Raw genomic sequence first — 12,764 nt, 5'->3', positions numbered from 1 at the left:
AAGTAATAAATGTTATTTGCAGTTAACAATTTTCTTTTTTCTTTATTACAATATTTATGGCAAGACTAGGTACAATTAATATCAATCAATCATAAAATATGATATTTGTAAACATCAAAATAAACAAACAAATTCAGATATTTAGCAATTTCCCGTTTCGCTATTACCGAATGTAGGTAAGCAAGCGTGGGTAAGCCGTCTCTAAAATATTTCATATTTGCCAGTCCATATTGGGTTGCGTTAAAATGAACATTTATTAAGCCGAAACAAATAATTCGCAGTAACATATTAGTTGTTTTGCCGAACACGTTGATATGTTTGGTTAGCTCAAACATATTCGATTCGAATGTTTAATATAAATTGCTTTCAATTTCTCACATTTGGCTACAAATTGCGTTTATTCATATGGAACAGCAGTTGAAGCTTTGTATTTAATGTAATGTTATGTTAATGTTGGCGGTGCAAATACTTGACCAGACTTACCGGAGCTGTTGGTTTTGAAATCAATCAATTCATTAGCAAATTGGTTTAAAAACTTGTGTTAGTATACACTATGATACTTTACAAAAAATAGTAGAATTCATGCGTGCCATGCTTACTTGCGATATTTATTACCTTTTGAATTTTTAAATACTAGGGAATGAATAAATAACTAGTAATCCTTATTCATAATAAAATAAAATTATCAAGACAATGTGAATATACAAAATTAATTATTTTACTGAAACTTTCAATGTTACGATGCTTTGTTTCACTCCAAGACATTTACAAAAATATATAATTGATTCAAAAACAAATGTTTAACTTTTAATGAAAAAAGGAGCAATACATAATTACGATCAAATTCATGTACCGTTCAGTTCCCATCGAAATTAAAACTAATATTTCTGATTCCAGATATTTTCCTCTTACGGATTGCCAATGAAGGAACTGGATTTCTCTCACAACAGTCTACGTCGGCTACCAGACCGGCTGCTATCTGGGATCAAGGGTAATTTAACAAAGTTGGTTCTCGCTGACAACCTCTTGGGAGATAACCTGAACCCAATATTTTCCACCGCGGAGCTACATAATTTGCCTTCTTTGGAAGAGCTTGATTTAAGCGGGAATAATATAAGAGGATTAGAAGAAGGCCTACTAATTGGATGTAACGTAATGAAGGTACGTTTTCGTATGATATGGCTGTAGGAAATTTGATAAATATGCATAGCATTATATAATTTTAAACTACATTTTTTATCATATTTGATTTATATGATTTTGACTGGTTATATATTGTGCTGTTCCACCAATTAAAATGCTAATGTTGAACTAAACTACACTTGAATATACGCTTGTGCAAATCTTCTCGTATCGTACAAATGAATATCATAAAAATATGGTAAACTTTTGCAGATATTACGTCTCGACCGTAACAATATGATCTCCATTCCATCTTCCTCTCTCAACGGGCCGCTTTCATTAAAACTTCTTTCGCTCAGGGAAAATAGAATAGGTAAGTTGAAAAAAAAATTCCCGCTCAAATGTACGAAAGACACTTTACGGCTTTTGGTAAGTCTGTAAAAGTACTCTAAACTTTCCGCGTCCATTTGGAAAAGCCTAAAGTTTTGTGCCTAAAATAATATTTAGTAGGAGTAATGAAGTCTTTATTTTAGTGAATACCGGCGTGAAATTTTTGAGGAAATGTTCCGTCTAATGGGATGTTTATTTGAGTTAAATGGAGAGTGATTCCTAATTGATTTGCTTTTTATGACAAAAGGAAAGTATTTTTTTTGTTTAATCAGGCGCTGTCCCTTATAGTTTGATAGAATTTTCATATTTGTTATTTTCAGTTGCTTAAATTGAGTGATATATAATCTATAGGAAAAACGATAGAGGTGTTTACGAATTATATTTGATATTCCCCGCTAATAAGTCATTAACAAATTGATGTCTCTGGCAATTTTATGTCCTCCGCAATACACGTACCATAACTATGCACGATGTAAATTGAAAATTCTCTAAATAAATGAACACAAGCGTTATCCATTTATTCCAGCTCTGATCCGTCAAGCATCGTTCGTTTCACAGAAGACACTAGAAGAAATAGATTTACACGGGAATATGATTTCAAGCATCGAAGGCGGCGCCTTTATCAGTTTAAACGACCTTCAAACTTTAGATTTAGGCCGTAACAAGCTCTCGAAGTTCAATAGCGACGTGTTTCAGGGCATACAAAACTTGGAGAAGTTGGACCTTTCTGAGAACTTTATAACTGACTTCCCAACTGTCGCCCTCAAATCCTTTACGGCTCTCAAACACTTGAACCTGTCTAGTAATATGATCACGGTGAGTCTTGAGATTTGAACATGTGCTCTGATAACAAATGTTTTTAAGAACTACGTGATGGAAATGAAATCACGTCTGGTGATATTTATTTGATGAAATTGGATTATGTTAGTCTTAAATAAACAGATAAATTTTATATTTTAACATATTTAGAAAGTGTTTACAATTTTTCTTGACCATAGTAATATTTTATGTTGAAATTGTTTCAATACTTCGATACAACGAAATGCTTCAAAATATACTCTCACCACCCGATCATAAGGTTCATAATTGTTTAAAAACAACGCAAATGCTTACAGAATTTAGACAGCAGTCACTTAAACTCGCTTTCATCGCTGCAAGTGCTTGACTTGAGCCGGAACAATCTCGTGAAGCTGTCCCCGGGTACTTTCGTCGGTTTAAGCGATCTGCGCTATTTGGATATTGGAGTTAACTCGCTGAGAACCGTAAGTTTTTATTTAGTGCTCTCAAAGTTTAATTGGACTGGGGAGGTGGATGATGAGAATGGAAATACTTGCAAATGTGTTAAAATAACTTTAAGGCTATAGCTAACAGATGCTATTTAAACTTTAACATTAAGGGTAATATTTGATAAACCTTTACAACATAATGGAGAATACAATACTGAAAAGTTTTTGTTAATTATTTCAGGTGGAAGACGACGCTTTCGACGGATTAGTTAATCTGCAAACTTTGTTGTTGAGAGATAACAATATCCTGCTTATCCCGGCCACGGCTTTGTCGCGCTTGCCAAGTCTTACATCAGTTCATCTCGGCTTCAACAGGGTCACTGCTTTATCAAGCGACATTCTTCGAGCCGTCTCGGATAGAATCAATTCATTAGTTCTGTCTCGGAACGTTATTCGCGAATTACCGCCTGCAGCATTCGATCACTTCAAAAATCTTCAGCACTTAGATCTTTCTGGAAACCTCTTGAACTCAATATCGGCAGATGTGTTCAGTGGATTGGAAGTGACGCTCGAATTTTTGTCACTAAGCCAGAATAGGATTTTAGGCTTCACGGGACAACAGTTGAAGTTCGTTAGCTTGTGGTTCCTGGATATATCTGGAAATCAGATTTCTGAAGTCCCGGTGAATGCATTTGAGTCGATTCCGAGCTTGTCGCACTTAAATATGAGCCACAATTTACACATGAGCGTACTTCCGCAGAACGTTTTCAACCACAACGATGCGTTATTGGTCGTCGATATAAGTGACGTTGGATTAAAAGCACTGCCTGTTAATTTGTTCTCGAAAAATCACAACTTAGAAAAAATTTATCTCTCAAATAATAATTTGCAAGAAATATCTGAAGGGTCGTTTAAAAACTTAAAAAATCTAACACATTTAGATTTGTCTTATAACAATATTGTTACGATAAGAACCCCCGCTTTTGTTAATGTAATGTCTATACAATTTTTGTCGTTAAAGGGTAATCAATTAAATGCATTTAAGGGTGAATTTTTCAATACGGGTACAAGTTTGGAAGTTATAGATTTATCGGATAATCAATTAAGTTATTTATTCCCCTCGTCATTTAAAATACACCCACGGCTGCGAGAAATTATATTAACAAATAACAAATTTAATTTCTTCCCTTCGGAACTTATAAGTACTCTACAATATTTAGAATTAGTTGATTTATCGGGAAACGCTTTGAAAAATGTTGATGAGTTAGACTTCGCCCGACTTCCAAAGTTAAGAACTATTTTATTAGCGCGCAATGAACTCGAGACTGTGAGCGAAATGGCTTTCCATAATTCTAGCCAAATACAGACATTAGATCTTTCTTATAATAAGATAGATCGATTGGGCGATAGACTTTTTGAAGGATTGATTAGGCTGGAAACATTAAACTTGGCCGGTAACCTTTTGTACGAACTCCCAGACAATATTTTTGATAGATCGAGACTCCATATGTTAGAGTGTATAGTCCTTAGTCATAACTTGTTTGAACAAGCTCCTTTAAAAGCATTGCAGAAACAATACTTCTTTGTATCTTCTGTGGACTTGTCGTACAATAATATTGTTGATATACCAGCTGAAGACAGTGTAATGGTAAATATAAAGAAGTTGGACTTATCATTCAATCCTTTGTCAGAAAAATCTGTAATGAGTGTTTTGACCGAACCAAAGACAGTAAGAGACCTCAATTTAGCTGGAACCGGCATGCAGAATGTAGGTCAGCTTGAAACACCATTTTTGTATAGACTTAACTTGTCCTACAATAACATTACAAAATTATCTGAGAAAACATTCACACGAACGACACTATTAGAATCGCTGGATATTTCCCATAACCAAATCGTAGATGTATCGAACTCTCTAGCGATTTCTTGGCCAAAACTTAAGAATCTACAATTGCTGAATATTTCCGATAATCCTATTGTAATGATACTCGAAGGAAATTTCGAAGGCTTATCTTCTCTACGAGTATTAGATATAAGGCGTTTAGAAAAGTGTACTAAAATTGAAAAGAACGCTTTCAGAACTCTATCGAATTTGGTTGAACTTCGTGCTTATGATTACCCTAGATTAGGGTATTTTGATGTTCAAGGCGCCTTACAATTTTTCTTAGCGTTAGAAAAGTTAGATGTTGAATTCAAAGATACAAATATTGGAGCTGATCAACTCCATTCAACTCTACATCCACGTTTAGAAGAACTTGGCATCAGAGGATCCCGTCTTAAAACAGTCTCATCTGGAGTATTAGCTGGGTTAAAAGCTCCTTCAATTACAGTTAGATTTCGTAATACTTCAATGACAAATCTGCCACCTGCACTGCTATTTCCACTGCCGAGATCATCTCGTATTACCATCGATATAGGTGGAAGCCAGTTGTCCACAATACAGCCCCAGCTATTAGTTGCACTTGATGATAGGCGAGCTGATTTATCTATGTTCGGCTTAGATACTAATCCCATACGCTGCGATTGTAATGCGAGAGCACTTCGTAGATGGTTACCTACCGTTGGGATCGAAGATGTGCGTTGTGATTCACCGGAACACTTATCTGGATTCCTTCTTATAGAAATAGGAGACGATGAACTATCATGCGACACTCGAAAACGAACCACTGCATCTTCATCATCTAGCACTAGTTTGTCAACTACATTTCCTCCGCGTCTAGTTCATCGAACTTCAGCAGAACCTGATATAATTTGGTCTGTTGCTCCATCTCACGAACGATCTAAAAATGCAGGAGAGCCTAAAGGGGCGCCTGTTCTTGGCGTGGCAACTTCAAATAATGATGATAATTTGATTATCGGTATCGTTGGGGGTGTTGTTGCGTTTATTGCTATTTTGATAGTAGCCATATGTATAGTTCGCTTACGTATGTCAAGTACATCATATAGAGGTGGTCCATTAGCTAACAGCCCGGGTGCGGGGGCTGCCCCATTATGGGGAGCAGCTTGGCCCGGTTATGCCGGTACTTTGCCACCTCCATCGTTATCAACAGCAACGTTGCCTCATAAAGTGCAGTCAGGCCCCGGATCAGTACGATATCTAGCACCACCACCACCAGCACCGTATTTTATAAGTATGCCACCACATGAGGATAAAATTTATCGGTAGAATGTAATATGTTTACGTGTGAAAATAAGAGACTTTATAGAAGTAAAATGTACATATTATAGAAGGTTATAAATACAGAAATGAATACCTGTAGTTTGTGCTTATATTCTAATGCTTATTTGTTGTCCTCTTTTGTCATAAGGTTGTTTAAATGATCATTTGAATACTAAGACTAGGTTGAATTTATCTAGTCAACAATGACAGGTATTCCAGACATCACAGGTGCGTTCGTGTAATTTATTGTTACAATGCGAGATTCATGCTTGAGTCGTCCTTTGTATAAATGGTTGACGCGTGGCGGAATTGTTGTATAAAATATTTATTTAATTTAAGTTTAGGCCTTGTACTTAAGCAATATAGTGTATTAGATTAATACAACAATAAAATAATTTTTAAGTAAAGAGTTTTTTATTCACGCTGTGGCTATCTTATTTATTAACAATTGTATTTCAATTGCATAGTTGTGAAATGAATATAATTTTATTAAGATAAAGTATATTAATAGGAATTTTACATGACTTCATAATAAAATTATAAACAACAAATTATATATTCATTTTTATTATTTATCACGACTAAATAACGATAGGATAAGACTGGAAAAACTATCGTAATCAACTAGTATCCCATAAAACTATCAATAGTTCAGTTTTGCAAAGGTAAATGAAAATTCGTATGACAAACAATGTAGAGAAAATGCTTTTGTTCACGTTTTCAGAATTGAATTCCGTGAAACGTTCATCACAATAGTGACCGTTTATGTAACTGTATTTACATTGCAATACACTTTTTAGATTTTATCTTGATTTTATTAAATCCATTTGCTTTTTTTGACTCGCTTTTCAACCGCGGCTTGCGTGGATAACAAATTGTATAAATAAAAAAGTAGTATAAATATTTGTTGAGACATTTTTGTTAATGTTCATGTATTAAAATTTTGCGTTGCCTAAACAATAAATGCTTCTATGTCTAAATAAGGTATGACCCGCACTAAAAAACTCAACATTGATGGTTTATTACATTAAAAGACTGAATGCGCTCACTAAAAACCTACAGACGCAATAAGTGTTTTGTGAAACTAGCAATGGGATTTTCGACCTTTAAATTCCAGCATAATTAATAAAAAAAAAGCGGCCTTTAAATTGTCAGATCTAGAACTAATTTAAATGGCACCACACGGAATGCACAAGTTAAAAAAAAAAATAAGAATCACCAAAATTTATTCATCCAGTCGAAAGTTTTGACGCAACCATCACAAAAATAAAGTCGAATTGAGAAACTCCTCTTTTTTTGAAGTCCATTATATGTATTGATTGCATGCCAGTCCACATGGCGAATACTGTTGCGAAATATTTATATGATCTAATATACGTGTTGAAGCAGCAAATAAATGAATTTAGTAAATTTAAAGTAGGTATAGTTACTTCAATCATTATTTATATATACGGTATTAAAGTGATATGTTAAAATGGTGTTTCGTTTAAAAATTATGTTTATAGTACAAACGCGCACCATTTTAAATCCACTTATAAGGTTTCTTCTATGTACAATTTTTTGAAGACATAAATAAACAAAGAAATAAATGTTTTCCCGATAATAATAAATCTGTCTTTATGTATCAAAATCGGAACAAATTTTAGGTTGTATTTGCTTACCATATATGAGTATTAGAGTGCATGTATGTAGAAATCCTTATTTGAAATCTAAATGCAGGATTCGTAGCGGATTGTAGCTTCCCGACATAGAATTTCAATTTAACATCACCTGCAGGATTAGGGATTATCTATATACACATTACGCACACCTGCTATCAATAAAATAATGCTGTACCATTTTATAGAGGAGAACATTAAAGTGATAATGCTGGCTCCGTTCAACCAGTTTAAAATTCTACTTCCTCCCTACTTCCTACTAATCCTACTTAATATTATAAATGCGAAAGTTTGTAAGGATATGTGTGTGTTTGTTGCTTTTTCACGCAATAACTCCTTAACCGATTGCAATGATATTTGGTACGTGGACAGCTGGACAACTGGAATAACATAAGGGCAACTTTTTATCCCGATATTTCTACGGGATACAGACTTACGCGGATGAAACCGCGGGGCGCAGTTAGTATTATAAATGCAAAAGTTTGTAAGGACGTGTGTGTGTTTGTTGCTTTTTCACGCAAAAACTCCTGAACCGATTGCAATGATATTTGGTACGTGGACAGCTGGACAACTGGAATAACATAAGGGCAACTTTTTATCCCGATATTTCTACGGGATACAGACTTACGCGGATGAAACCGCGGGGCGCAGTTAGTATTATAAATGCAAAAGTTTGTAAGGTTGTGTGTGTGTTTGTTGCTTTTTCACGCAAAAACTCCTGAACCGATTGCAATGATATTTGGTACGTAGACAGCTGGACAACCGGAATAACATAAAGGCAACTTTTTATCCCGATATTCCTACGGGATACGGACTTACGCGGGTGAAACCGCAGCTAGTTTTTAATAAATTTTGAAAAGTATGTGCTTTAAGCGTATATTATGTTATTTTTTTAAGTGCTAATTTCTTATCATTTTGTCTAGTAGATAATATAAATTTGTATTAATACCGTAACGGTAAAACGGGACTCTATTGCTAAAACTTCGCTGTCCGTCTCTTTGTCCGTTAGTCCGATGGTGACCACGACTGTCACAGTTTCTGTGATAGTAAGAGAGTTTAAATTCTCGGAGATAATGCATATCTGTTGACCAATACTAACATATAAAAAACACGATTCACAAATTGGATGAGATACCGATTTTATTGCATTTCCTATGTAGCTTATTTTTTATTTAAAAAAAATAAAATAAATAAAATAAAATAAAATTTTTCGGAACTAGTCATCACTCCGACTCGCTTTTAACTGATTTTTAGTATCGCCATGACAACGTTGCGCTGATTTTGTTTTAAGTTAACTAAATAAAGTGGAAAAATAAGAGATGTTTCGGGCATTACTGAACATATATATGGAATGTGTTCAGCTACTTACTTTTCCTTTCCAGCACATTCTAGTCTGTTCGTTATGGAAGCTTATGAGCTCCTTTGCTTGTTAAGCAGGTTACGTGCTCGCTAAATTTTCACATATAAAAAACAAGCGTGTACGATTCAATGCAGGCTTATAATAACCTTTTTACTTTTAGACTCCTACGGTCGCGTCGTTAATTTAACGACGCGACGACGTGCACATAAAAACAAATTTTATGTGACAATTTTTTACTAATCTCACGCGTGACTGAATTTTGTGAGCTTCTCTTAGACACAAATTGCTGTTTGTTGTAAGATTGTAAATTTTATTTTTCTCGTATTTTCATCAAATGAGGTCTTTGTGTTAGAGAAGAGAACGGTGCTTCCTACGCAGGGTTAATATTGCACCAACTGGCTATTACTATTATTATTACGACACAATTTTATACTAGACTAGCTGCGCCCCGCGGTTTCACCCGCGTAAGTCCGTATCCTGTAGGAATATCGGGATAAAAAGTTGCTTATATGTTATTCCAGTTGTTCAGCTATCTACGTACCAAATTTCATTGCAATTGGTTCAGTAGTTTTTGCGTGAAAGAGCAACAAACACACACATCCTTACAAACTTTCGCATTTATAATATTAGTAGGATAGATGTCTTGGTGTGGGGCGACACAGAAAGGTGTTCACAATTGTCCGTTAATAAAATTGATCCGTGACAGTTGCATAATGTGGGGCACATTACATACATCACAGGAGGATAATGGACTTCATTAAGGTTATTGTTATATTGGGTACCTTAAAAAGGCCTGCCTTCAGAATAAATTTTGTTTGTAGTATTTTAAATTATTTTTTGAGAAAAGTGAACTTAAAATTTTGAATAAAATATAAAAATAATAAAGACTAGTCGTCATGGAGACGAGTATTTAATTGCTATTACTATCTTGGGATGGACGAAAGAGTTCGTATTCGTATTTTACAATTGAAATCTCTTAGATCTTATACCCTCTTTGTATATAAAGAGGATAATTGTAAATGTTCCTTGAATGTCCCTGTTTCTGAGAGTCATTGTGAAAGGCCTGCCTTGTTTTGAGAACTCTCATATAAATTGTTGAATGAAAACAAACTTCTCGTTATCTCTTTGTATCGCTTTGGCATTATTCCGGCATTGTGTAATTATGCTGAAATATTCTCTTTAGCGTTTTTCATGTTTGCGGTGGTCAAATAGAACGTTTTTTCGTATGAATATTGTAATAAAATATCTATTACATTAACGTTTCAGTATGCGAGATGAAATTTCCATTACAATTAATCTTTTAATGTAATTTAAATTACACCATTAAATTAAATTGCTTCAAGCACTATTACACTATTTCAAATGTTATTAACGTACTTATTTAATTTGGAATAACTTCATAAGACTTAACGATTCAAATTCTATTGAAGTTCTATGTACAATTTCCATTTGCATAGCATATCACTATTAACATACTAAATGTCTTATTATCAAAGTATAATTTGTGAAATACATATATTTCATACGTGTACCTATTTAGTAACAAATAATAGATATTCTCAAATATGAAGCGTTATATTCTCGAGCCGTCCAATAATTTCAGTGGTAGACCGTAAAATCGCTGTACAGACAGCTTGTACTGCATGATAATTTAACTATTCAGTACCCTAGATATTCGGGACATTTCTATTAGGATTCGATATTAGTTCTCATACTAAATATAGATGAGAATGTTATTATTTACATGAAAACTGGAATAGACAAAATTTATTACATTTTTATTCAGCTATGGAAAATATCAATGAATATCTGCTGTCTCATTAAACTTAAAAAATATCTCGTTTTGGTCAAACATCAAGAAATAAATGGCTATCGTCAGATTTATAGCTTCTTTAAGAACCAATGTGGCAAAAATTGCTGCAATTAATCTGAGTTCATATCATAGCATATCTGATTTTGTAAATTTTAAGATTTAAGTAATGCTCTTTGTTCGTTTCCTAAATATTTAAGTGGCGTGTAAACATACGGACGAATGACATTTATTCTTGATAGCAGAAAACCTAAACAGGTTTAACCCTCTAAAGCGATTCGAAACGTTGAAATTTAATCAGCGTTCCGGCGAACAATATAAAAGATAAACTCATATTACCCGCAGGGGCTCATTGGTAGCCGGATGCGCCTTATGGCCCACAACAAAACCACCGGCCGCCAACTGAACGACCCCGTTAGAGCGTCCTCACACTGTGCGACGTAATGTCGGATCAAATACACTCCGTATTTGTTGCATTCTAATTTTACTGACATGAAGATGTGTGACGAGTGTAACCCTAATACCTTTTAACGGGCAATTTTACTCTCTATGCATATTAATACTGGATTACTGCCTGCACGTGGTTCTCCCGGCATAGTTCACGCCCCCGTGGTATTTCCGCGATAAAAACTATCGTATGTTTATTATAACTACTTTATCGGATCTCAAACTATATCTGAACAAATTTTCCGAAAAATTTGCTCTCTAGTTCCTGAAATTAGCTTATTATTAAAACATTTTAAAATGTGATAGCAATACTGAACTTGGCTTGTTATAGAGATACGTAAGAATCAATTACCTTTATTAAATTATCTACAGGATTAAAATATAGTAAATTTGTAATAATGATAGGTAAGACTGACTTCCAAGACACAGTTATTACTAGTTCGGAAGTAGCAGTCGTTTTTAAAAGTCTCTATGAAGGAATTTTACTGAACGGAAAAAAATTGCACACTGTAAATTTTAATTTTTAGTTTTATAGCATTAAAATGCTTTTTAAATAACATATTTTAAAGTATAGAAAGCGCCATGAAGCGGGTTTGATTCAATTTTGTTTTCTATTCTTTAATAATTTCACGCTGCTAATTGTTTAGTGTTTGAAAAAAAATTTACGACATTATTCGATTATTTCGTAGACTTCTGTTACTGTCGCATGCGTAATACGCTGTGATGTATACCTATAAGATAATTAATTTGATTTTGAAAAGACAATTTACAATGTGCGTTATTTGTAAAATAGTATACTGAGGTCCGATGTCGTGTGTTGAAATAATCCTTTATGTAAATACATCCCTCACAATTTAAAACGTATATTTCTGCGACTGTTATTGTTTTGTTGGATATTATTTAAGTCAAAAGACAAAATCATTGCACGTTAAAATGTATATTTAATTTTATAAAATTTTATAAACACATTTTTAAAACATCTTCCTTTATATATTGTTATTGAGTATTACTTCCCAAATTTCATGTTTTTATTTATGCTTTTGTTAACAATTCAAAATTTCGCAATTAAAAAAAAAATTACCATCAAATTTCGTGAAATGCAACACTTTTAATTATAAATCAGTTTTTCAGTAAATTACTAAAGTCCCAGCAGCCATTTACATAGCCATTCTTTTAAATTAAATAAGTTTCCATTGGTAAAAATAAGGAAAAGTTGGCAACTAGAAGCGAACAATGGTATCTTGCTTAACAAGTCTTAAAGGAAAATCGGTGAAAAGTTTAAAATTGAAACTCGTTGTTGAGCTAATAAGAGCGTTCTCGATACAAGTGGATGAGCGCAATTTGTTCGCAAATGTTGCTTTATTTGCTTTGCGATTTCCGATTTTTTCGTCTTCCATTGAGATTGAGTGGCGGGGCGCTTTTTGAGTAACGTTCAAGAATGAGGTTTCTGGCTTTTGTTTTTTCGTAGGTATATATAATAAAACATAAACGCTTGTTATTCTGGAAACCTTATATCTTCCATTTTCATTTCCACATTAAATCTTAATACTATTTTGATTTTATAGTTCTGTTTGGCAAATTAATAAGGTAG

The 12,764-nt window shown here is 33.8% G+C and overlaps 1 protein-coding gene across 1 annotated transcript; it reads left to right on the top strand.

Annotated features, from left to right (window-relative positions):
- Positions 1-900: 900 nt before the first annotated feature.
- On the top strand, positions 901-6,305 carry LOC119836011 (protein artichoke-like). The gene is made up of 5 exons (XM_038361179.1): positions 901-1,161; positions 1,396-1,495; positions 2,039-2,328; positions 2,628-2,774; positions 2,980-6,305. Exons 1-5 carry the CDS (start codon positions 922-924, stop codon positions 5,902-5,904), a joined length of 3,702 nt encoding a protein of 1,233 aa, XP_038217107.1. The 5' UTR covers positions 901-921; the 3' UTR covers positions 5,905-6,305.
- The last annotated feature ends 6,459 nt before the right edge of the window (positions 6,306-12,764 follow it).

Source organism: Zerene cesonia, chromosome 3 (genome assembly GCF_012273895.1).
Source record: "Zerene cesonia ecotype Mississippi chromosome 3, Zerene_cesonia_1.1, whole genome shotgun sequence".
Taxonomy (NCBI): domain Eukaryota; kingdom Metazoa; phylum Arthropoda; class Insecta; order Lepidoptera; family Pieridae; genus Zerene; species Zerene cesonia.
Note: the sequence above shows the minus strand (reverse complement) of the source record. Positions and strands in the feature narration are given on the sequence as shown.

What these genes read in the sequence shown, in the direction of transcription:
- LOC119836011 (XM_038361179.1), top strand. Translation starts at nt 922, where the DNA reads ATGAAGGAACTGGATTTCTCTCACAACAGTCTACGTCGGCTACCAGAC. An exon ending in TTGGATGTAACGTAATGAAG is followed by an intron (nt 1,162 to 1,395) that starts GTACGTTTTCGT and finishes AAACTTTTGCAG; the next exon opens with ATATTACGTCTCGACCGTAA. An exon ending in GCTCAGGGAAAATAGAATAG is followed by an intron (nt 1,496 to 2,038) that starts GTAAGTTGAAAA and finishes CATTTATTCCAG; the next exon opens with CTCTGATCCGTCAAGCATCG.